Genomic DNA, 26,280 nt, shown 5'->3' with positions numbered 1-26,280 from the left:
TGCTTAATAAATGCTTATTGATATAATAGCTCCAGTGCAATGTGGTATATCTTACTTAGCCTTGGAGTCAGGAAGACAAATTTAATCTCTATCTGTGAAACACACTCGCTTTGCGACCATAAGCAAGTCACTTAATTTTCATTGTACTTTCATTACTCTAAGCAACCCTCTAGGGCTATAGGTTATAGATGAATTATGGACTTGGGGTTGATGGAATTTCTAAACTGAGAGTTCCCTAGACTGATGAAATCACAGGTTCAACTACCCCCCAAAAAACTAACCCCCTCCAAAAAAAGGTTCCTTTACCAATCTCTCTGAAACCTGCAGAGTTACATCAGAATAGGCCACACTTGACTGGGGCTCCTCCCAGGCGAGTATTCTGTTTCTGAGTGTAGCTGCCTTCCTTGCCATCCTAAAATGTAACCAAGATCAACCTGAATCTCAGCCTTTCCTTTAACACCAAAACTCTGTTGAATCTAACTGTACAATAAGCAAGTCAGTAATAGCCCACATTTTCCCATGGAAACAATGTTATAAATAGGTTGCTTTGGAAAGTTATTATCTGCAAGCAAATGCTCCACAACTTGTAAACAGGCCATATAGGTGATTTTCATTTAGGTACAAATTGGACTAAAGGATTTCAAAGGTCCCTTGTAACACTGAGATTCCTTGTAAAACAGTTAAGTTCTTAAGCTAGCAAATGAAATTATTTAGTCTAATGTTCCCTCAATATGATGATTTCCCTTTCCCTTCTGCATTTAGATATACGGTAGCAGTACAAAGGAAAGAATGAAAGGGGAAAAAGAATGGAGGGGGGAAGGCCTTCAGAAGGCCTGGCAGATAGTAATGAGGGCCTTAATGAAAGTGGTGTCAGTTGAAAGAAGGAACAGATGCAAGATGTTGTAGTGTTAGAATTGATAAAAAGTAGTAAGAGATTCTATATATATGACAGGTGAGGTATGGAAGACAGAAAAGTCAGATAATATCAAGGTTTCAAACAAGCAAGACTAAGCAAATAGTAACAAAAAATAACGAAATTGCAACGATCATATTTAGGGAAAATAATAAACTTTGTTTAGGAGACATTATTTTGGGCCATGATGGACTATCCTCTATATTCTAGACATAATCTGTGCCTATCTCTGTGTACCTGTGCCTATCTCTATACCTGTCATCTTCCCTCTTAACTGAATACCCACCTATACTTCAATGCTTAACATGAAGAAAAAAAATTGACTTCTTAGCACCCTCTAATAAACACCCAATGATCAATCTGAACTCTGTGTGTGTTTATAGGGATGCAAACTTGTGAAAAAAAGCATATTTGCACACATACTGTCAGCAGTTCTCGAACTGAGAAAGAAAAGCTGCCTTAATTTCATCTCTCTTCTGCTCAAGATCAATTCTTTGGCATTGTTCTTATGTAAGGAAAAAGCCTATAATCTAGTTTATGAGCCTCTCTGTAATTATGCAATTTTAAAATTATATGTAAGCTTGTATTTCTGGATGCCAGAAAGTGCCAACATGGGAAGTTTGGCATATTTTTCATGGCTTCAATATGCTATGAGACTCCCTTAAAGCACTATAATGCTTATATATTCATTGTTTAAAAATTAATTGAGAGATCTTTTCATTGTATATTACTGCTCAGGGAGTAGTCTGAGTTGAAGATTTTTCTCACCTTCTGAATGGCAAAGAATTTTTCAGAACAGTCTCCACCTCAGCAATACTTCCTCGGGCAAGATCAGCCACTGTTAAAAAGCCAGCAGTATAAAGAGCTCTGGCCCTCTGTGCATTCAGTAAAGATATCCGAACTAAGTCACACAGCTCCCTCTGGACACCAAATGTAAGACGTTTCTGAAATTGAGAAAGCAGTTGTTCCATGTTGTGCCAGCCAAGACGATTAGAAAACACGGTTATCATTCCTGGAATATTTATAACATAAACATAAATTAAAATCTTTTACAGACTTAATGGTACACTTCTATAGATAATGTTGTCCACAACCCACCAGAACATTAAGCTATTACATATCTAGATATCCAACACTACAAATTTTACATAGGAAACCAGCAAAGATGATAGAGTATAAGGAAGCAGTATAGTCCAGCTCTCCCCCATGATTATTTCAACAAAGGTCAAGGAAGGGCACTAGACTGAAAAGTGAAGAGAAAATCCATGGAATAAACAACAACAGGTCATTTGCCCAGCTCAGTTTGGCAGAAGATAGCTAAAGGTCTATTGAGAAGATCTAGGCAGGAATGTACAGTCTTCCAGTACAGGACCATGGGGAGAGGTCCAAGGGGTAAAATACCACAGCAAAGAACAGGAACAAAAGCCAGCAAAGCAAGCTCTCAGCAGTCATTTGAAAAAAATGTATTAACTCACTAATAGGGCCACCCGATCGGCAAAGATGACCAAAAAAAACGACAAAAGCTAGAGGTGCTGAAGGAAAAATAGACACATTAATGTACTATTTATCGACAGAGTTGTGAACTGGTACCACCATTCTGGAAAGTAATTTGGAACTATACCCAGAAAATCACTAAACTATAGCTCTGACCTAGTAATATCGCCACTAGGCCTATACCCCAAAAGATTTAATAAAAATTTTAAAAAAGGAAAAAGACCCACATGTACAAAATTATTTATTGCAACTCTTTGTAATGCCAAAAACCTGAAAACTAAAAGTGTTTATTACATGGAGAATGGCTAAACAAATTATGGTATTTAAATGTAACGGAATATGAATGCACCCTAAGAAATCATGTAAGGGACTGCCACAGAGAAATCTGGGAAGGCTCATATAAACCAAAGCAGAGTGAAGTAAGCACAACCAGGAGAATAATTTATACAATAGCAACACTGTAAAAAGAAATAACTTTAAAAGACTTCAGAACTGATCAATGCAATGCTAAACCAAAATTCCTGAGAACTGAAGATGAAGCATGACATGCATCTCCTAAGACAGAGGTCACAGACTCAAGATGAAGAAGGAAGCATACATTTTTGGACACGGCCAGTGTGGGAATTTATTTTGCTTGACTGAATGTTTGTTAAAAGTGTTCTGGGGAAGCTAGGTGACACAGTGGATAGAGCACCAGCCCTGAAATCAGGAAGACCTGAGTTCAAATGTGACCTCAGACACTCAACACTTACAAGCTGTGTGACCTTGGACAAGTGACTCAACCCTAACTGCCTTGCCAAAAAATAAGTGTTGTAACTTTTCTTCTTGCGGGGAGGGGGAGACAAGTGAAAAAAAATAGTTGTTAGTTTTTTAAAAGTAAAATAAAAGTTAAAATAACAAGTATAAGGATAGGGATTGGATCTGTAGTCTCATTCATCTAGGAAATTCCCCAGTGAAGAACGAAGGTTGTCACCTTCTCTGCAAATTATAGTCTTCTAGTTTCTAGTTATAGTCCATAGTTTCTAGGGCACTCAGAGGGTAAGTGACTTGCCAAGAGTCACAAATCCAGTTGGGGTTGGGGGAAAGGAGAAACTTGAATTCATGTTTTACTGGCCCCAAAGCCAGTTCACTATACACTAAAGCCACACTGCCTATCACAAATTAAGCTTACCTGTAAAATTTAGAAGTAGACAATACTTTGTATTTAGGTATTTGGTATTATCTTAACATAGAAATAATTTCTGTGAATACCTTACAACTGTAGCAGTGAATGAAGGACACATAAAACAATTATTTTAAACTTGACATATATTTATTAAGGATTTATTATATACAAGAAAGTATCATAGAAGCTAAGCCTACAAAAATGGAAAAGAAAATAAGTCTCTGCCCTGAAGGTACTTGCAATATAAAGGAGTTAGATCTTTAATCACTCCTCTCAACCTTGGGTGTCCCCCAGGGCTCTGTCCTGGGCCCTCTTTCTCTTCTTCCTCTATACTACTTCACTTTGTAATCACATCAGCTCCAATCAATTCAATTATCATCTCTATGCAGATGATTCTCAAATTAACTTATCTAGCTCTAATCTCTCTTTTAACCTTCAGACTCTCATCTCCAACTGCCTATCTGACATCTGGAAATGAATGTCCTATACATACCTTAAACTCCAAATGTCCGAACTCCTATCTGGAGTTCTCCCCCTTCCCATCTCCTCCTCTGGGCTTCCTTCAAGTCACAGATGAAATCTCACCTTCTACAAGGAGCCTTTCCTGATCTCTCTCCACCCTTTAATGCTAGGGCCTTCTCTCTGTTGATTATCTCCAATTTATTTTGTATATAAGTTATATGTACATAATTGTTGGAATCTTGTCTCTCTCATTAGACTGTGAGCTCCCTAAGAACAGAGACTGTTATCTTTCTTTATACCCCCAGCACTCAGCACAGTACCTGGCACAAAATAAGCACTTAATAATTGCATATTGACAGACCAATTCTAAAATGTAGCTCAGCAACTTCTGAAACTTGTGATTGAAGAAGAAAATCTGGCATTATTCTAACACTGAAATAATTTCAGGGATTTCATTTTTATATTTCCTGTAATGTTAATGGAACGGGAAGATATTTCCCACCCACTAATAGGCCTATGTGACCTGCTTTGAGCTGGGGCCAAGCTGACTGCTGTGATGGAGCCTGAGTCACCTGGAGCCCATGGTGGGAGGAGCTTGCTTAACAGGTGGAGCAGGAAGTGAGAGAGCGAGGCAGTGCATCTAGTGTGAGTGAGAGAGGGAGGAATTTTGCCAAGGGGAGCTTGTTTGTGGGGAGACCTAATGGAGGGAAGGCTTGGGGATGGAGGTGCCCCCTGGATTGGTGATGTGTATAAACTTCTTTGTTACCATGGTGGATTTGGCTCTCTGGTATCTGAATAAATATCTTGGTTTTGTCTTTGAGGAAGAGAGTTTGTTATATTTTGCGATTCAACCCTGGAAATACATCTGTATATTCATAGCAGCTGCTATGGGTATCGCATTGGCCATGTATTTCCTCAGAAATACAGAATCATATTAGGATGGGAAAAGGCTGTTTAGGTTAACTATTCCTCAAGGCAATAACTTTTTTTAAAGGATAATATTTCCTATCTCACATGGAATTAAACTATCTGGGTTGCCTATTCAATGCCACTTTCAAGTTAGTGCTCAGAACCTTCAATAAGCATCCTTTCCATCCCTTCTAGAAATCTTGATCCTACAATAATCATTCTGCTCCTTTGAGCACCTTCAATATTTCCTTCTCCATGAATCTCTTCTTTCCTTCTTCAAAAACTTAACTCTACTACTAGTTATCCACAATTCCATCTTTTCTTCCAGTCTTTCATTAAAAAAAAAAGCTTACAAATATAAAAACACAAAACTTTAATGCACAATAGGGTATTCTTTCTTTCTGCAGAGCAACAGCAGAAAAAAATCTAAAAATCTGAGTCCATGGGGAACAAAACAGAATGATATTCCTAATAGAATTTCTAGGACCCAGAATTCTTTTGGTAATAAATACCCTTTTCCTCCTCATGCCTCAAGCAGTTCTGTGTTAGAATCTCTCCAATGCACTTATTATACATCACTGTGTACTCTCTGTGAAAGTATATTGGCCTTCCACTAGATTATAAATTCTGTAAACTTTATATGACCCAGAACAGGGGTCTAAATAAACATCTGTTGAAGGGAACTGAAGATGCCTGAAGGAAAAGCTGCCCCTCCTCCAACAGCTAAACCCTCCCTAAATAAAAGAATCAATCAATAAAAAGAAGCTCTAGGTCTAGGGGAACCAATCCCCTGAAAGAAAGAAGAAACTCTTTTAAAAAAAGATTTATGTTATATTTTAAAAATCAACAGCAGGAAGATTCTATCAAAAAATCAGCCCTAATACCTAAATCAGGGAATAATAAAATAAAGAACTACAGACCAACATTATTAACAAATAGCAATTCAAATTTTTAAGATAAAATCTGTCAAACATACTACAGTACATCTAAGAAATCATTCATAATTACAAGTTGCACTTATGTCAGGGATGCAAGTTTGGATAATTCAAAATTAGGAAAACAGTCAATACAACTGATCATATTAAAGACATCAAAAAACATGGTTATAATCAAAAGATGCGAGAGATATTCTTTGTAAGAAAACAATACCCAAATGTAGCAATAAATTGACCTAGAAATAATAACTATTTGTATAAAACTTTATGTAGAAATGTTTATATAAAATTGTTCATGTAGATTTTATTTTTATTTATAATTTATTCTACTTACATAGAACTTTGAGGTTTGCAAAACCCTTTCCATTTCTCTAACTCACCTGCATAAGTTGCAGCTGATTGTTGTAAAGACTGAATCTGTCCACGATTACAACCATATTTCTGAATAATATCCTTCAAGGGAACTTCACTGATTAAGTCTAATAGTACAAGGCTAGTGAAAAATCTGCAAAGAGAAACACTACATGAAGATGTGGAAAAAACATTCAGGCACTACTGAAGTTCAGATAATACTAGTTTACATTTGTATATCAATTTATGTTTGCAAAGTGCTTTATTTTGTCACAATAGCATGGAATTATTTATTAGTTCATTTACCCTCACAGCAACCTTTTGAATGAGGTAGTGTAGACATGATCCCTACTTTACAGGATATAAGAAGACAGGCCTAAAGACCAAAGATGCTCAGATATCTGATTCTTTCAATACTAAAATCCAAGCTATTTACAAATGTTGTAAAAAATGAATTTAAGTCATTCTCTCAAATCTAGGACTAATACCAAACAGAGGAATAGCTAAAGAGAAAGACAACATGATCACACAATTTTACAAAAGGCTTTAAATTGTCTAATCACTGAAACAAAATCTATACAAAAAAAATTTCCAACTTCAAACTATTAATGATAGAAATATTACAACGAAATATATTATTTAAAAATTTTCAATCAATACAAGAGTATCTGGACAGTTCTCAGAATTTGTTATAAGACATCTATTTGCACTTGGATTAAAAACTCTGTCAAAACCAAGTGATATTTTTATCATCCGTACAAAAGAAGTAAAGAATGACACAAATAACCCATAATAGCATGTAGCCTAAGCTCGTACTTATAGTTAAATTGGAATTAATTTTTGGAGTTATATTTTAACATGGAATACATGATGTTTGATGAATATCAAATTAAAACTCAACCACATTTATCAAGCTCAGAAGAAGCCAAAATGTCCAGCTTCCCAAGTTACCTTTGAATTACCCTTTGAGTAATTCCCCTCTTCTTGTAAAAAAAAAAAAAAGCCATGCCTTCCAGATTTTGCTGAAATGTATAAATCATACTGAAGGGAAATTTATTTCTACCAACAAGGAAGTTCAGAAAGCAGAAATACAAAGTGAGATTTTCCATCCTTAGGTAAGAGTGTTACAATAATAAGAATACCACTACCTTTTATGAATGGCCATTTGTCGGTGTTGTTTCTCAGTTTTGGCTACAATTCTTCCTTTCACAGAACGGGCCAAGAAACTTTCTTCAATTCCCACTAATTCTGCCACCCTCTTCAGAGAGATGGGCAATTTCTCCCACAGACAGAAAAAGCGATACCAATCAATAGTTGTCCAATCTTCATACAAAGGAGTAACCTATTGGGGAGGGAAATAGGGGTGGAAATTACAATTATATGGAAAGTAAGAAAACTATGTCATTAACAAAGGAGCAGAACCACATTGGTCAACTTTATGTCAAAATAAGTTTTGCAAAACTACATTTCCAAACATTTCATATCTCACCTACCCAGAACATGAACCAAAAATCTAGATACAAGCAAAAATGCTTCTAAGTAGCCAAAATTCATGCCACTAAGTCCAAAAACAAACACCTTGCTCACAAGCATCCCTCAAGCTCTTCCTCAGAACCACTATGCATTATCTGAAGAAGCAGAGTATAATAGAAATATCACTATATTTGGAGTCAGGGAATTTAGATTCAGACCACAGCATTACCTGTGTGGCTGTGGGGAAATCTCTTCAACTATTTGGGTGCCAGTGACCTTCTCTTTACAAGGGGAGAAGAGGGAACAAAATACATGTTCTTGAAGGTCCCTTCCAATTTTAAATCAATGATGCAACACATGATGTCCCTGAGACATCTCAAACTTAACATGTCCAAAACAGATCTCATTATCTGTCCCTCCCAAACCCAGGCCTTCCAGCCATCCCTAGTTCTGTTAAAGACACTGCTGGGTCACATGAGCAACAAGATGGTAGACTACACACTTTCTCTGGTCCCCAAAACCTCTCAAAACTCCTCAAACAGAAACTAGATGCCAAAGATAAAACAACTTTAGCAATTTCCAAGGTCTAGGACACAAAGAATCCAAAAGAAGATGGAAAAACAAAAATAAAAACAAGAAAAAACAAGCCCCAGGAACTGATTGTTAGCTCACTTAGCACCCATCCCCCACCTCTGATGCTTCCAGCAGTGAGGCTACAGACCCAAGGACAAGACACTGGCTTACATCAAAACCCACCCCTACACCATGGTTCCCCCTTCCTCTTTCCAGTGTCATGGACAACCAGGCTCTAGGTCATGGAAGCTTCTTCAGGCCTCTACTGCCAGTTTGTCCATAGCCCTTCAGAAGCAAAAGCCTGCTAGGGACTGCAATCTGGAAGTACCAATGTTGCAAAGCTATGAACTGCTGGTAGCTCCAAGAAAAGCAGGCTTTAAACTACTGGTCGCAGAAGGCTCTGAACTGCCAATGTAACATCAAAGAACTAAGTAACAAAGGGAGTAGGACAGGCCACCAGGACATGACACTATGCATGCATGTGGGGAGCTGCATAGCACTCCAAGAAGTCTGATGGAAGAGCATGGCATCCGGGTAGGGCCAGTTTTGATCACCCAAAAGTCAGCTGGGACACAGACCTAGGCTGGTGGACCACAAATTGCAAAGTCTGGGAAAAGGCTGAGACACTTTGAAATCTAACCTCCAAAGAAACCACAATCAGAGAGGAGGGAGTCAGAAGTGAGTAATAAGGAAAATAAGAGGGGAAGGGGCAGGGAGAGGAAGTACCAAACATTACAGAATGAAATAAGCTCAAATACCTTCAACATAAACAGATAAATCAACAGGAAAAACAGTAATCACGGAAGAATTACAGTATGGGTCAACAAAACAGACTGCTATAATGCATTCCACAACTTCCAGTCTCTGCAAAACACCTGTGCTGATAAAGTGTCGTAAGTAAATATGTTCTGTCCAGGAGTCTCGTAAGTGCCAGCCTTCATCTGTGAATGTAAATGAAATGCTATTGCTTCCTAGCAAATGTATGCATATACAGGCAAGATAGGCAGGCTACAAGCATTTGTTAAGTACTTACTATGTGCCAAGCACTATGATAACAGTTGGAAATACAAATATAAGCAAAAAGAAAAGACAGTGCCTGACCCTAATGAGTTTATATTCTAATGGGGGAAAAGAAGGCACAAAAGGGAGATAAAAAATTGGATGCTTTTTCTCTCCAATACTAGAATCTTTGTGAAGTTCCCTCAACTGCCACCTCTATCTAGGTCAGTAATTCATATGGAGAAACTTAAGAAAATTTTCTGAGCAAAGATTCCATTGTCCTACCTTGAGGAACAAGTCTCAAGGCTGTTTCTTTAGGCAATGGGAAAAAAAAATTGAAAGGAAAGACTAAAACAGAGGATACTTTGTCAAAAAAGAAAAAAAGAGTAAAAAAAACCAAAGCACAAAAATGTCCCTGATGACACCATTAGATCATGTGATTAAACTGTAATTAGATCACTTTAGGCCCTGAACAGATCTCTTCATAACATAAGTACCTAGAACACCAGAGGAATAGACATGACATATTGGCTTCAATTTTCTCTCCTAATGGAAGAGCTTTTCAAGTGCAATATATGCTATGAAAGCTGTAGAAACTAGCATAATTATCAGAATCAGATGAAAAGATGGTGTCATCTTTGACACAGAAAAATTTCTAAACTTTATGAAGAAGTTTCTAACAAATGCTTCTTTAACGTTGATCAACATGTAGGACTGGTAGTATTAAGTCAGCTAGCAAACAAAGCTAATGAAACCTCCATCTTCAGAGCTAACTATGGCTACAATATTGCACCAAAACACCTCACTGAGGAACCCTGTATGCAAATGCTTACACACTCTACTGTCAGACATTCTGGTTGCACAATCATGTTAGTCTTATGTGAATGAAGGAACACAACTCTAGGTAACTGACCTATTGGGTACTTCACATTGGCGAAATGTAGCATTTTGCTATATGTACCATAGAAGGGAATGTATCTTCTCCTCATTGGCTTTTTGGAGCTCTTTTGCCATTTGAGTTAGTCTATTTTTTAAGGTGTTGTTTTCTTCAGTATATTTTTCAGTATTTTTTTTGGTCTCCTTTAGCAAGTCATTGACTTGTTTTTCATGGTTTTCTCACATCACTCTCATTTCTCTTCCCAATTTTTCCTCTACTTCTCTAACTTGCTTTTCCAAATCCTTTTTGAGCTCTTCCATGGCCTGAGACCAGTTCATGTTTTTCTTGGAGGCTTTTGTTGTAGGCTCGTTGACTTCTTCTGGTTGTTTGTTTTGGTCTTCTTTGTCACCAAAGAAAGATTCCAAAGTCTGAGACTGAATCTGGGTGCGTTTTTGCTGCCTGGCCATGTTCCCAGCCAACTTACTTAACCCTTGAGTTTTTCAGCCAGAAGTAGTCAACAAAGTCAAAGATCAGTTACTTCCAAATAAAGAAGCAATCATGCTTGTATTACCCTCTCTGATTTTCTCTCACTCAGCATATATCATGAAGTATAACTATAGCTATAAAGAAATGAGGCTTGAGATTCTCCCTCAAAACTGTATACTGAGTTGTTGGAAAAGTAGCTACCTCTACTGCTCGCAAGTTTTAAAAATGTAATGAGGAAGAGAAAAAAGAAATCAAAAAGGTTTCTAGTTCTTGCAGAACTGGGTCTTCAAAGTGTGGTGCTGTTGTTTTTTGTGTTGTGAATTCCCAGAATGTTAAAAATGTTTACACTGGTGTAAGTACAAAGACATATTTCAAATCCAAATATAAATAATTTGAATTTATTGAATTAATGTGATGAAGGAAAGAACCATATGGGATATAGTAATGACAAGAATAATTCCAATTATGAGAGATACTCAAGAGATGATCGTGATATAGTACCATGCATGTAAATTTATAAACATATGGCATCCCATTTCAATGCTCTTCGATCTAAACTTAGTTTAAAAAAAATCATCACTATTATTCAAAGGAGGCAACCTGTATTATGTAATTTATAGGAAACAACCATTTGCCATGTACTGTACAAGAGTCAGATGGTATGTGCATAAAAATAAATCTTTGGTAGATTTCCACCACTGGCATTTTAAAAGATAAATATACCTCTGAGTATTTATAACTTCTGGAAATAGAATGATATTTGACTACAATATTTATATAAAGCATTTGTATTCGTGTTCTGCTATGGTGGTTTTTGATAACCTGAACTATGCATCTGAGTGGATGGTATTATCCACATTGACTATGTTCTCTAATAGATGAGAAGTAAATGATGACTAATACAGAAGTCATTCTTGAGTCAGCAGTCTCCACAGTTTCACTATTATCTCATTAGAACAAAGATGTAAACCAGTACCAAATTAGAAGAATAAAAAAATGGCATGTAATTCATGCAACTCTGACCTGACCCACTTAATAAATTGCTGCTAATGAAAAACGGGAAATGATCAAAAGAGACAAAAGCAATGCAACCAGTGACCATTTCCTATGGACTGATCTAAATCAATCATTACCACAAGAGAATCAAAGAGAGCTGAGAAATCACAGTTTGGACTACAAACTTATCTGTAAAATCTTATAAAGGACAATGGTAGAAGAATGACCAGTACCGTTTTATAAAACAGCAGGAAATGGTAGATGTAAAATAACAAGTTTAGAATAGCTTAGCAAGAGATCCAGATCCTGAAAATGTTCACTGATTAAAATTAAATAAAGACAATAGAAAAAAATGGGGGAAAAAGTCTGTCAGAGTTTCTGTAACAATTTTTTTTCTATCAATGACAATGAAGCTACTACATTTAGACTCTAACATCACAACTGCCAACTCCTGCAAGTAGAAGCAGAAAGAACTCACAGAAAAAAAAGAAAGAAAGAGCAGCCAGACCAGACCAAGTACACAGAGAGGAGGTCAGGCTGGAAAGTGACCCAGTTCCAAGGATATTAAGACATCGGTTTTCAAGCCATCTAAAAGAGAAGATACCAACACTCAGAAAAAAAAATCAAAATATTACCCAAAAAAGGTTATCATGAAAATATCAATAATGGTAGCTGTTTACTTATCTCCACAAAATCTTTATGAGAATAAGCTATACACATATTGAGATATCCTTGACAAAAATATGAGAACGGTGTTTTACAAAAAACATCCTATGATAGACCACAACTTTATAGTTTCAAAATTGACTGAAAGGTGCAAAGACTTTAAAGATCCCACTATAATTATGACTTATTGACTATAAAAAAAGAATTGATTCTGCTCAGACAAATATTGCCTAAAATGCTCTCCTCCTACAAAATGTATTAAAGACATATAAGAATTATATTTAAATATTGTATAATAATCCTTGAAAGATTTTGAGAGAAATAAATTTTATTTGCTATCATATTCATAACTAATTATTAGTTGTGATCCACCCTTTTCCTTCATTTTCTATAAGGGCCTAACTCCAGTTAAGGTCAGTCAGTCTCTGAAGGGCATGGATGATTGATGAAATTGTTTCTACCCCTCAAGGAACATGCTTCTCATGGTCATCACCCAACTAGGAGACCTTAGAGCATAAATAGAATAAAGTCTAGGCAAGCCCTTACCCTTAGGGAAGGAAACCCTATCCTTGATCTCCTTCATTAGAGTTTAGAGTGACCCAGCTCTTGAAGGAGAAAACTAGCTAGAAAGGTACAGATGGAAATGTCTTTTCCTTGCCCAGATACCTTGAGGCTGTTCAGTCTCATGATTAAGCCAAGTTCTCAGCAGGAGGAGCTGAAGACTTTTAGCTGACCACCTCATTAAATGTCCACCAATTACAGCTGATTTTCACTTGTCAGGAAACTCCCTTTCAGAAGAGATTTATGGTGTTTCAGGGTCTCCTTTGGTATCTTTGATTACCAGGAGAAAACGCTGACCATCAATTTAGCAATTGCTGACTACCTTAATTAATAAATTGATTATTAATTACCCAAAACTCTCTCAGGGCTTTCATTCATCTCAGTGACCCTTTGTTTATTACTAGCAAGGAAGACCAAAAGCAGGGAGATGTGTGCTTGCCAAAAGTATCTGTCACCATCATGACAGCCTACGAATGATGAGGTCCTGCAAATGCCCCCATGTGGAATGCATCAAATTGAATGTATCATAACCAGGAACAAATACAGAGTCTCTTAAATGAGATCCATAATCACTCAAATTTGTTCAGTCTCACTATTCATACAAGAAAGTCCAAGTCAAAGAAGAATGCCTACTGTTCAACTGTTCAGATTATGATATACATTTGAGAGAGATACACCTCATAAAACTCGTTCATCAGTATAGTACTTAGTCAAACACTGAAGATGGAAAATTTACTGGGCCCAAATTTGAAAAGGAAAATGAGATAATGATAAAAATATGTATGTACTGTTTTAAAGTTTGCAAGTTGCTTTACATATAGTATTTCATTTAATCCTCAGAACAACTCTGTATGGTTGATGCTATTATTAACCCTGCTTTACAGATGAGGAAAGGGGAGTTGTCAATGGCTAAGCAACTTGCCCAGATCACAGGGCTAATTAAGTAAATGAGGCAACATTTGAACTTAGGTCTTTCTTACTCCAGTTCCAGCACTCTAGGTCTACTATGCAACTTGGCTGATTTTTCTTTCTCTCTATCTACTGTTCCTTCCCAGATAACTAAAAACACCCCTCAGTTCATTTGCGTGTCCCCTTTCTTAAGAAACCCTCATTCCATTTTACCATCCCCTAAAGATATTCTATATTTCTCCTCCATTTCACTATCCTTTTCTATTAATTTGGTAGTGAAAGGGAGGAGAAATACATCCTGCAGCACTTTGGGGACAACAATAGCACTGGAAAAATAAACCTGAATAGGTTGGGATCTCTACCAATGGAGAAAGTATCCACATTGATGAGATCACACATCCATCTTTGTAACAAAGTATATCTAATTATGATTTGAGAAGCAATCAGTTTAACCATAGCTCATGGCTTTTTAATGGCTTTTATCAAAACTGCAGAGATACTGCTCTGACTGATATAGCTACAACGGGCCAATGGGATACTTTCTATTCAGGTTGGCATCATTAGTGTGGTAACTGCTGAAGAATAGAAAAAAAGGTTTTATTTAGTCTTCAGAGACAGATATCTCCATCCTTGTTTTAGAAAACATAAAGGGATTCAGAAGTAACTACCAAAGGACTTTAAATGTCTAGATTAAAATTATCACTGAACTTGGAAATTCTACCCCATCAGGGAAAAACGAGAAATCTAGTGGCAATCTAATTGACAACAAGCCAATAGAAACAAACCCCTATCTGATGCTAAAATTGGTATCTCAGAAAAGAAAGATCTGAAAAGCACCAATGACCTCAAAACAAATTATATCACATGATAGGGCAAAGCTGACTCAATATTATAATGCTGAAAATGCAATTCTAATTATTTTTCTTCTAGATTCTAAATTCCTTGAAAGTATATCATTCTTTTCATTCCCAATGTGCAAACCAGTCCATGTAGTAGTTAGTCTGTCAAATTAATTAATTCATTAAATATTTATTGAACACAATTATATAGTGCATGTAAGAAAAGCACTATGTTCCTCAGACATTTGTTTAAAAAAAATCCTATGGGGCTTATATTTTGGAGAATAAAAAATACAGATAATACTCCAATGACAAAGGTGAGTAAATTTTCCCCAAAAGGAGATATACATGGCATTTCCTATTTTGGAAAGGAGGAATGAGGAAAATGAAGAATCTCATTTTGAGATATCTTATTCTGAAATGGAAATGTTTTATTTTCATAAGGAAACATCCCCATCTTGTGGACTTTCAGGAGACTATCACAAAAGGCTACTTAAGCAATTGAAGACATGAATGCTAATACTCAATTTACAAATAAGCCATACATATGAACAAGTAGAAGAAAGGTAATGTCCATGAAGGAGACAGAACCATCCTGATGGGTCAGCGCCTGAAAGGCAGAGTTCAGATAATTCATATATTTTAGTGACAGAATGAAAAAGATCTGTAAATAATGAGGTCATTGTGGGGATATAACCAACATTTCAATATGTACCCCCCAAAAACTTCAGTACTATTTCCATATTATTATTGTATTCATGAATAAAAATACTATTACAAGTATCTGCCTATTTATGTCAATAGCACTCTAATTTCCTCAGGAAATATTCTTTAAAAAATGAACTAAAAACAAAACACTGTAGCATCAATCTAACATTTCTAAACACCTGCAAAGAACTAATTAAATTTTATTGTGTTCTTATTATATTCAAGAGTTTTTTAAAACACAGGCAAAGCAGCATTCTCTATCCTATGCATCACTGCATTCACTTGCCATCTTCCCATAACCCAAGACTCCAGCACACAACATTTACAACCATGAGAAGTCATTTTTGTTTACAAATTTGCTCTTCGGGGGAAATTCACTTTAAACAAAGTATAAAATGAATACATGGCTTTCTTAGACTCCTCTACACTATTTTATTATATTGTGCACTCTAGTAATAGACTTTCAAAATAATAGTGTTTGAATACAGTATTGCTACTTGGATTGCCTTTCAAATTTTTTGAAACAAGATTGACTATGAATCAGAAATTCAGTGGTATCATAAAAACAATACTATATATTCATGAATGCATTCAGGCGAAGTAGAGCAAAATTCCATTACAAAAACAGAATTTATATTATAAGACTACTTCTATGGCCTAGTATAGGGCCCAAAGCAGCAGCACATTAATCTGTTATAGCAAATTTTCTCAAATTAACAATCATATATAAAGCTTTCTTTAATCTTCATATAACCTCTTTCTGAAATTAAACTACCTATGTAGAGTTTGCAGAGCAGGCAGGGAGAAAAAAAAGAGTTGATGTTTTTATGGGTATTGTTCTGGCATGAAACACAAGGCACTCAATCACTTCCTCCCAGAAAAACCTAATAAATCTAATTTTTAAAAAACCACCAGAAAAAAAATTTTTTAAATCTTTGTAAAGCCCAGAAAAATGAGGAGTATATGAAACATCCTATCTTTTCCTAATAGATTTAAGATTTGTCTTTTCAATTAATTAACAATATAAAGTCAGAAAACCAGTTTCTAGAGATTATAAACATAGCTTTTAACATTGTACCTATTAAAAACATATTCTATAGCAATAAATTACTTACACCAGAGTTCAAAGGATCTCAGACCTAGAGCTAAAAGGGACTTCAGAGGCTCTTTTTATAGAGGAGGAAACTGAAGCCCAAAGAAGTTAAATGACTGGTCCAAGGTCACAAATGTCATATGCCTCAAAGGCAGAATTTTAGCCTAGGACCACAGACTCCAGGACCAATATCCTCTCCATCATTTCATGCACTCTAATGTTGATCCAAATTCCTTAGAATCACAGAAATTAGGTCCTTCTCTCAGGAAAGGATCTCAGAAGCCACACCTAACATCATTTTACAAAGGAAGAAACTAAAGCCATGAATGAGAATGATCCAAGGTCATAAAATGAGTTAATTGCAGGGCTGAAACTATAATTCTGGACTCCCAGGCCACCATCCATTACACTATACCACAATGCATTTTACTGACACTCTTTTCTTGGCTTCCATGGCACTGCACTTTCCTGGTTCTCATCCTACCTTTCTGACCACTTTTGCTTCCTTTGCTACATTTTCCTTATACCCTCCAGCCTGTATATATGTTCACCCTCCAAGACCTTCCATTGTCTTCTTGAAAATTACTCTGCTGGCAAATTTATCCATTCTCATGGCTTCAATCATTCACCACCAAGAAGATATAATCTACATCTTCCACATCTATCACATGTGTAAACAATAGCAACTTCTTTGGGTTATAAATGTTGTACATTAGGGGAACCAGAGTTATGGGAAGACAGTAGGTGAATCTGATAATATGAAGGAAGAAGCTGTTAAGCAAACATCTTTGGTTCCATTTTTATAGGCCCACAGCATCTCACATGGCACTAAGTTCATAATATATTATAAGACCTATCCACTGAATCAATGAATGTAGATGAACATGGCCATGTGAATATCCAAATATTACCTTAAACTCAATGCTCATAGTTTCCCCACAAACTAATTTCCCTTTCCAATAAGTCCATTTCTATTACTCCTATAACAGCACAACAAATTAAAAACACTAGATGATCTCTGATTCTTCCTCAGATGCGACAGTCTTCTTGAAACCTACTCCAATGTTCCTAGGTAAAAGGAATCTCTTCCTCTTCAAATTTCACATGGAACTTTGTCACAATCTCTTCTTTGTCATTATCACAGTCCAAACTATTACGAACAGGGGCAGAGCCAAGATGGCAGAGTAGAAGCAGGGACCTGCTTGAGCTCTCCTCCAAACCTCTCAAAACACCTACTTATTATGAACAGTAGTGGTGTCAAATTCAAATAGAAACTGGGGTCACTAACCTGTACATTAAAATGTAGTATAATATATGTTTATTGCATTCTTATTTATTTTGTTAAATATTTCTCAATTACATTTTAATCTGGTCCAGGCTGTATTCAAGCATGTTGTGGGAGGCAAGTGGCTCACAGGCTACATGTTTTGACACCTCTAGAATAGGGTATGGTTTAGCAGCATATTAGAACATAAGCTCAAAGAGGAAAGGGTCTATGTTATTTATCATCTTTGTACTCCAAATACCTTGAACACAGATGTTTAATTAAATTGTTAAACTGGCATATATTCTCTATTTATTTCATGCACCTTATTTTCTAATTATTTCTTACATCTTTCAAAATAATGCTGTAAAAATATTGATGGTAAGCATGTCTTAAATTCTTTTACATCCACTACAGCATTACAATAGTAGGTGATCAATACTTACTGACTAATGAATGGACTTTATGTGTATCGCATTTAGGAACAATAGTGTTGGGGGGCAGAGCAAAGATGATGGAAAAAAAGGCAGGGACTTGCCTGAGCTTTCCCAAATTCCCCCTTCAAACTACTTTAAATAATGCCTCAAAACAAATTCTGGGGCAGCAGAACCCCTAAAAGGACAGGGTGAAACAATTTTACAGTCCAAGACAACTTAGATGGTTGGTAGAAAAGGTCTGTCACAGTGGGGTGAGAGTGGAGCACAGTTCAACACAGACCATGCCAGCATAGGCTGGGCCCCAGCAAACCAGGAGCAGGCCTTGGAGGTGACTGAATCAGTCGCTGCAGCAGCTTCAGGAACTCTCAACCCACAACTGATAAGGGGATCAGACAACTGGTCAGAAGAAGCTTATAGGGGTCCCTTTGCTGGCAATGGATGAAGAACTCTATTACATTACCCATACTAACATCTGGGTTACAATCCTGGGTGGCAGTCCCAGGGTGAAGAAAAGCACTAGCACACCAGAACTTACAGCTGCAGGAGAGCCGTGAACCCTGGTCACAGTTCCAAGGCAGAAAACAGTCCTTATGATTGCTCACAGACCACAGCACAGACTAGGAGAGTAGCAAACACACCTCTCCTTAGATCATACCACCCTGGAAGAACTGAAAGCTTACAGACCCCTGGAACTAGCTCTGAAAACAGCTGCCAAAACAAACAAACAAACAAACAAACCAGAAGCTTAGAACAGTGCCCTTTTACACCCCAGCAGCAGAGCCCAACTTTAGCATAAAATTAAAATAAATGGGCTAGAAAAAAATGAGAAAGCAACAACAAAAGATCATGACCATAGAAAGCTCCCCAGCTTTGGGGAACAAGAACTTACTATTTGACAAAAACTGCTGGGAAAACTGGAAAACAGTACAGCAAAAACTAGGTATAGACCAACATCTCACACCATAGAGCAAGATAAGGTCACAATGAGTACATGATTTAGATATAAAGGATGATACCATAAGCAAATTAGGAGAGCAAACAGTTTACCTGTCAGGTCTATGGAGAAGGGAAGAATTTATGACCACATAAGAGACAGAGAGCATTTTGAGATATAAAATAGATAAATATGATTATATTAAATTAAAAAGTTTCTGCAGAAACAAAACCAATGCAACCAAGATTAGATGGAAAGCAGAAAACTGGGAAACAACTTTCACAGCAAATGTCTCTGATAAGGCCTCATTTCTTAAATACATAGAGAACTGAGTCAAATTTATAGGAATACAAGTCATTCTCCAGTCAACAAGTGGTCAAAGGACATGAACAAGAAATTTTCAGGTGAAGAAATCAAAGCTATCAATATCAACATATAGAAAAAAATCTTCTAAATCACTACTGATTAGAGAAATATAGATTGAAACATTCTGAGGCACCAAATCACACCTAACAGATTGGTTAATATAACAGAAAAGGAAAATGACAAATATTGAAGAGGATGTGGGAAAATTAGGGCATTAATGCACTTATGTGCATGGTCGAGCTGCGAACTGATACAACCATTCTGAAGAACAATTTGGAACTATGCCCAAAGGGCAATCAAGCTATACATACCCTTTGCCTCAGCAATACCACTACTAGGTCTGTGTCCCAAAGAGATTAAAAAAACAAAAAGGAAAAGGAAAAGACCTATATGTACAAAAGTATTTACAGCAGATCTCTTTGTGGTGGCAAAGAATTGGAAACTGGGGAATGGCTGAGCAAGTTGTGGTGGAATACTGTTGTCCTATAAGAAATGATAATCAGGATGCTCTCAGAAAAACCGGGAAAGACTTACATGAACTGATGCAAAGTGAAACGAGCAGAATCAGGAGAACAGCTTACACAGTAACAGCAACAATGCACAATGATCGGCTGCAAATGACTTAGCTATTCTCAGCAATACAATGACCCAAAACAATTCCTAAGGACTTAATCTGAAAAATGCTATCCTGCTCCAGGGAAAGAACTGATGGAATGACTGCAATTCAAAGCACACTTTCTTTTAACTTTATTTTTTGGATTATTGGGGTTTTTTGGGTCTGTGTTTTCTTTCACATGACTAATATGAAAATACATTTTACAAGACTGCGCATGTAAAACCTATATCAAACTGCTTGCCTTTTCAATGAATGGGGAGGTGAAGGAGGGAGGCAAAGAATTTAGAACTCAAAAGTTTTAAGAAACAAATGTTGGAAAATGTTTTTACATGTAATGGGGAGGATAAAATATTATATAAAAAAAGAACCATAGTGTTATTGGAATGTTTGATTTGTCAAAACATTACTAGATTTCAATTTTCTATTCAGGACCTCCTTATTAGAAAGGTATAGAAATTATAAAAACTCACAAAATGATTTAGATATTATAATGTACAGAAAAAAAGTTGCAAAAGCAGGTATTATTTAGTCTAGTGAAGAGAAGGCTAAAGGCTAGACCTAAATAATACTGACCAAAAAGTCTTTCTTTCCTTTCAGAAAAAGAATTGGCACATGAAGGCTATAGATTACATATATGGAGGAATTTACTGTCAAGGAATGGCCTGCCTGGAAAGGAAGGGGAGTATGTGTGGGTGCATGTGTGTATCCAGACAGACATATACATATACACACATATATATAAAAACATATATATGTATATATGTATGTATATATACATAAGAACATATACATGTGTGTATATACTTCCTTCTACAAATTTATTCAAGGATTTAGAAAGTGAAACAAAAAACATACCAGATAGACGATATGCAGGTCATTCTCTAAAACAAAGCCTTTCATAGCTCTCTGGAGGTCAGCAAATATATCCAAGGCCTCAGATGGAGAAAGAGATGAAGAAAGAGTGGCTGAACCAAGGTGAGTAGGATGATACATTTTTTCTAAAAGAAAAGCAAATATCAAATTCAAAAGATGAAGTATTTTCTCATTCTACAAAGAATCAAAAAACTACAAGCATATCTTGTAGATTCTAACAGAAATATAATAGGCATTTTTCTCCCATTTTTGGATACCATAAATTCTTGTCAAGTGAATGTTAGTCCAGCCTTTGTACTATTTTGAGCAGAAATTTAAATATTCATGGAGTCACAGGGTGATATGAAAAAATTATTAACATTAAACAGTATTTACAAGTAATTCTCAACAAAGCCTCAACCGGGACTTTTTGTGAAGAAGAAAAGAAAAAGCCCAAAATGAAATGTATATGAATTCACTGAACTGGCTACAAAGTATTTAATCATCACAGAGGCTCAATTTACATTCAGTTCTAAGAAAAGTACAAAAAAGTAATTGGTAATAGCAAACATAGTCTACAGCTAATATCTGAGGTCTCTTTCAAATCTGAGAGTCTATAATCCTCAAAATCTAAAATATACCTTCTGGTTATTTTTATTTTTACTTCCCTAATATTTTCTGATTAGGAGGAGCAACAAATTAGTCTGCAAATGGTTCCTATTGCTGTCTTCTGATTTGCTGACTCTTCTTCAGGAACACTTCAAAAGGAGCTAGTTCTCAGCCACCACCTCAAGTTTTCACTGGATCAATGGGAACTATTTGTGTGATACTCAGACAAATGAACACATTAGAGTAATATATATAGTGCTGAACCACAGGATATATAGCCTCATGATTATATCGGCTCCCTTCATAATAATTTTCCAGTCTTCCACTGTATTTGCTTTTCTCCTATGTTTGTTTCTCTAATAAGAGTTTACAAAATTCAGCAATGGGGACAGGAAATCATCAATTATTTATAAAGAAAAAAAATTAGTGAAGGCTTGACTTTTCAATATCATAGGGGGAAAACTAAAGAAAGCTTTTTATTGTCCAGAAACCATAAGCTTTAATTATATGTTTTGCTATTTGATATTCTCCTTTGTCCCTTGACAATGCAATTTCCACTTATTTTCAAAGGCTTAATTTCTAAGTAACCATTGAGAAAATAAGCAAGCAGACAAAAATGGAAATGCCATTTTTACCTTTCATTCCAATATTAGCTTCTGAAATCTGAATGAATTCATTCTCTAGCAGCCACATCACACAGTCTTCAATTGCTCCATGCTGTTCCTGTTGGATTTTCTGTTTTTCCCCTTTCAAACTTTTCTGGTTTTCCATTTTCAGACTCGCAGCCAAAAAAGTACAAGAAGCATAAGTCTGTACATCTTTTGGTGTATTGGCAACCCCACCAACTATTATCTAATAAGTGAAAAAAATGGAAAATTATAACTCATCATAAAGTAAAAAGATAATGGACACAGAAAACATAAAGGAAATAAGTTCATTTTGCCAAAAACTCTTCAGGATCTGATTGTCAAAACTAGCAGCATTATTCTCATTCCAACCAACAATTTGAAAAAATGGAAAATTTCTTTAAAGCAGATAATTGGCTGGCTCTTTTTGTCCTATCCAAAAAAAAAAGGATATCATCTGAATGAGAGAGTTTGTAAAATTCTGGTTCTAGCAAAACATATTAAAGTTGGGATTGCTGTTTTAAATTTTAAAGATGATAACTGAGTAATCAAATTAATTATTTCATTCTTCAGTTTTGAAATTTATAATATATAGTTCTTGAAGGCTTACATAATCTGATCTTTTGTCTAAAGAGAAGAAAGAAGACAATTCAGAGATTAGGGCCATTTGATTCTGATACTCAGTCTTTCGAGGTCCACGTTGCATTACATTTTTATGATAATTAAATAATTACAATTAGAAACAGATAAATAGAACATTACCTATGTTAAGCTTTAGGGGACAGCTATCCAAAGTCAGAAAAGATGTAGATAATTGAAAAGTCCATCTATATATTATTTTTCTAAACAAATACATAAAATGAAAAGTTTTACTCCTTGAAGTTCCTTTGTTTCACTATAGGGCAAAAGAAAAAGTAGCATTCTGGTCTGTTCTCCCTTACCTCCAGAATGGCTCGTATCATACTGGCAGTTATATTTCCTCCCTCTCTTCTTTGCAGGCTGCTGCACACAGGTTTGAGGGACCCCTGAAGTAGAGCAATGCCTTTTGATTTCTCTGACTTCTTACAGACTAAGATACTCTCACCTACAAATAAACAAACAATACAAATGGGTCAGACCCTACTCTTATTTCTATAAAACAGCCAATTCAAATTTTCATTTGTTCTTTAGTATTTAATCATCTTTTATTCTCTTACTAAGCCCCCTTATCATATTCTCTACAGAGGCTGCTCCAAACCTTCTCTACCATCAGACAACCTTTCTCACCTTACTAAAAAGACTGAGGCCTCTAGAGATGATCTTCTTCATCTCTCCTGCCATCTTCTACTCCTTCCTTTCAGTTTAAGAGAAAGAACCTCTCCTTCTTGCCAAAGTTAAGTCCTTCAATTGTGGCCTCAGTCCCAACCTTCCCTCCTCCTCTGGGATCATCACCTTCCCTCTCATCTTCAACCTCTCATATTCTGCCTACTAACATGCTCAGGTCTCCTCCTGTATTCTAAAAATACCCACCTCTGACTGCTACCTCTAACCCTCCTCTTTTCTTCTTTGCTGCCAATCATTGAGAAAGAATATTAGCTACACTTGCTGACGCTACTGCCTCCATCTTAGACTCTCTGCAATTTGTCTCATATCACCACCATTCTACTGAGACTGTTCTCTTGCTAACCAATGGCCTTATTCCCAAGTCCAATAGCCTCTTCTAAGTCCTCATCCTCCTTGACCTTTTTGTAGTACCGGAAGCAGGTGACACTGTTGATCACCGTCTCCTCCTGGATCCACATCGTTCTCTGGATTTTCATGATACTGCTTTTCCTTGGTTTTCCTCCTGTCTGACAATTCCTCAATCTCCTCTACTGGATCATCAGCTAGATCATATCCTCTTACTGCGGGTGTAATCCCAGGATTCTATCTCTTCTCTCTAGACATATTTTTCTCTTTTGGTGATCTCAGTAGCTCCCATGAATTTAATTATTATCTCTAGACTGATGACTTCCAGAGACAGAGATGTACATATACCTATACCTATACCTATACCTATACCTATACCTATACCTATACCTATACCTATACCTAGACATATTCAGCTCTGGTCTTTCTGTTGAGCTCCAGACCTCCCTTTCAAAACTAGAGGACATTTCAAACAGGAAGTCCTGGAGACAGCTCAAGTTCAACATTTCCAAGATTGAGCTCATCATTTCCCCTAAGCCTACCTCTCTTCCAAGCTCCTTGATGTGCAGAAGGTATCCATCTAGTCGATAGGTTCACAACCTCAATGCTGTACTCCCTACTCTCACCCCACAAATCCACTCAAATGACAGATTTTGTTATTTCTACATTCAAACCTTCCTTAAATTTGCCCCTTCCTCTCCACTCGCACAGCCACCACTCTAGTTCACACCCTTTCATTCTCTCATCTAAACCACTATAACAGCCTCTTAATTGGCCCCCTCGCCTCATGCCTCTCCTCGCCCTCCAAACTGCTATCAAAGTGCTTTTACCAAAATGCAAATCTGACTATGTCACTTCCCCATTCAGTAAACTCCAGTAGCTCCCTATTACCTCTAGAAGCAAATACAACTTCTTGTTGGCATTTAATACCCATCAGAACTAGGCCTCAAACTACCTTTCCAATCTTACTAGAATGAGCTAGACAGTACAACTAATAGAGAACTGAATGTAATCTGGAATGCCCGAGTTCAGATCCTGCCTCAGATAATTAACTAGCTTGTGACACTCCCTCAACCTTTATTCTCATCTATAAAATGGGGGTAATAGAAGCACCTACCTCACAAAGTTGTTGAAGATCACAATATATGTAAGGCACTTTGCAAAGCTGAGTTATAAGTTAGCTATAAGCTCTTACTATTAAACATTACTGCCCTTCTTGCAAACAGAACTTTCTGTGTTTTCAGCATTCCTCACACACAGTACTCCATGCCCCTGTGTCTCTCCATTAGCCATCCCCTATTCTAGGAATAAAACCCCTCCTTCCCTGTTTCTTAGAATTCCTAGCTTCCTTCAATACTCACCTTGAGCCACGTTCAAAATGAAGTCTTTCCTGATCCCTATTCTAACCGCTTCCCCCCACGATTCATGTTGAATCTATTTCCTATCTCTGTATGGATGAGTCTGCCCTGATAGAATGCAAGATCCTTAAGGGCAGCGACAGTGTCATTTCCACTTCTATATCAACAGCATATACCACAGTGTCTGGCACATAGTAAGTTCTTTAAAAAATACTTGTTGATTCACTACATCGCACTGAGGGTCATGTCCTCAATGGAAATGTTATTAAATGTCTAGACATCTCAAAAGGTCAGCTTGTCCTTTTCTTCTGTCATGTTTTATCACTAACAGATACCAGAGACACCCTTGCTTCTCCAACCCCCTACCCTGACCCCAAGCCATTCTACAACCAATGCAAGGGTTCTAGCTGAGTGGAAGAAAGACTAACTACCACCAGGATATCCCCTCCCTGCCTGCTGCTTGACTGTTCACATGGCTTAAATGATATGGGAGTAAACGATTCTATTCGTTACAGTGATACTAAGGACCACCACACTTTACCACATGTTGTGCCACTGCCTTCTAGGGTCCCACAGACTATACAATCTGCCCTGGCTCTATACCTTGAGGTCCTGGCACTGTCATCTGACCTCTTTATGTAACCTAGATACCCCTGGGCCTTGCCATCTACCCAGTTGCAGCACACTTAGGCATTCTGGGTCTTTTCACCAGCTAGAATTTTCCTTTATGCGTTGTTTTCCTCAATGAAAGAATGAGCTTCTTGACAAAAGGAACCTCCAATTTTTCTCTCTGTATCCTAAATGGTTAACCAAATGTATTGTCTGACTACACTTTGGTATTCCTGTACTCTGTTCAACCAACCCCCACAAAATCCCAAGCACATGTGATTAAAGTTCAAAGGACAATAAAGGTTCTATGAAATAACTTTCTAACTGAAATAACTTTCTAAAAACTGGTAAACATGGGACTTTGGCCTCTCTGGTAGTATTAAAGCATCAGTCAACCAAGCAGCCTCCAAAGTAAAACAGACAATACATTCCCCAAAACATCTAGAGGTAGCTATTACATGAACTGGATTTGGTACTGACTTTTTCTAGAATACTATAAAGCAACATACCCTCTAACTAAGCAGGAACCTCC

At 36.7% G+C, this 26,280-nt stretch overlaps 1 protein-coding gene across 1 annotated transcript in view; it reads right to left on the bottom strand.

The window, feature by feature from the left end:
- Positions 1-26,280, bottom strand: part of POLQ (DNA polymerase theta) — a 119,830-nt gene that overhangs the window by 66,199 nt on the left and 27,351 nt on the right. Inside the window, exons 10-15 of the mRNA XM_036744106.1 lie at positions 23,055-23,197; positions 22,123-22,339; positions 20,882-21,024; positions 7,378-7,571; positions 6,259-6,383; positions 1,682-1,925 (exon numbers count right to left, since the gene is read on the bottom strand). Coding sequence (XP_036600001.1) covers positions 1,682-1,925; positions 6,259-6,383; positions 7,378-7,571; positions 20,882-21,024; positions 22,123-22,339; positions 23,055-23,197 — 1,066 coding nt within the window. The remainder of the gene's footprint in view (positions 1-1,681; positions 1,926-6,258; positions 6,384-7,377; positions 7,572-20,881; positions 21,025-22,122; positions 22,340-23,054; positions 23,198-26,280) is intronic.

Source organism: Trichosurus vulpecula, chromosome 2 (assembly GCF_011100635.1).
Source record: "Trichosurus vulpecula isolate mTriVul1 chromosome 2, mTriVul1.pri, whole genome shotgun sequence".
NCBI classification, from domain to species: Eukaryota; Metazoa; Chordata; class Mammalia; order Diprotodontia; family Phalangeridae; genus Trichosurus; species Trichosurus vulpecula.
This window is presented reverse-complemented; position numbering and strand designations above follow the sequence as displayed.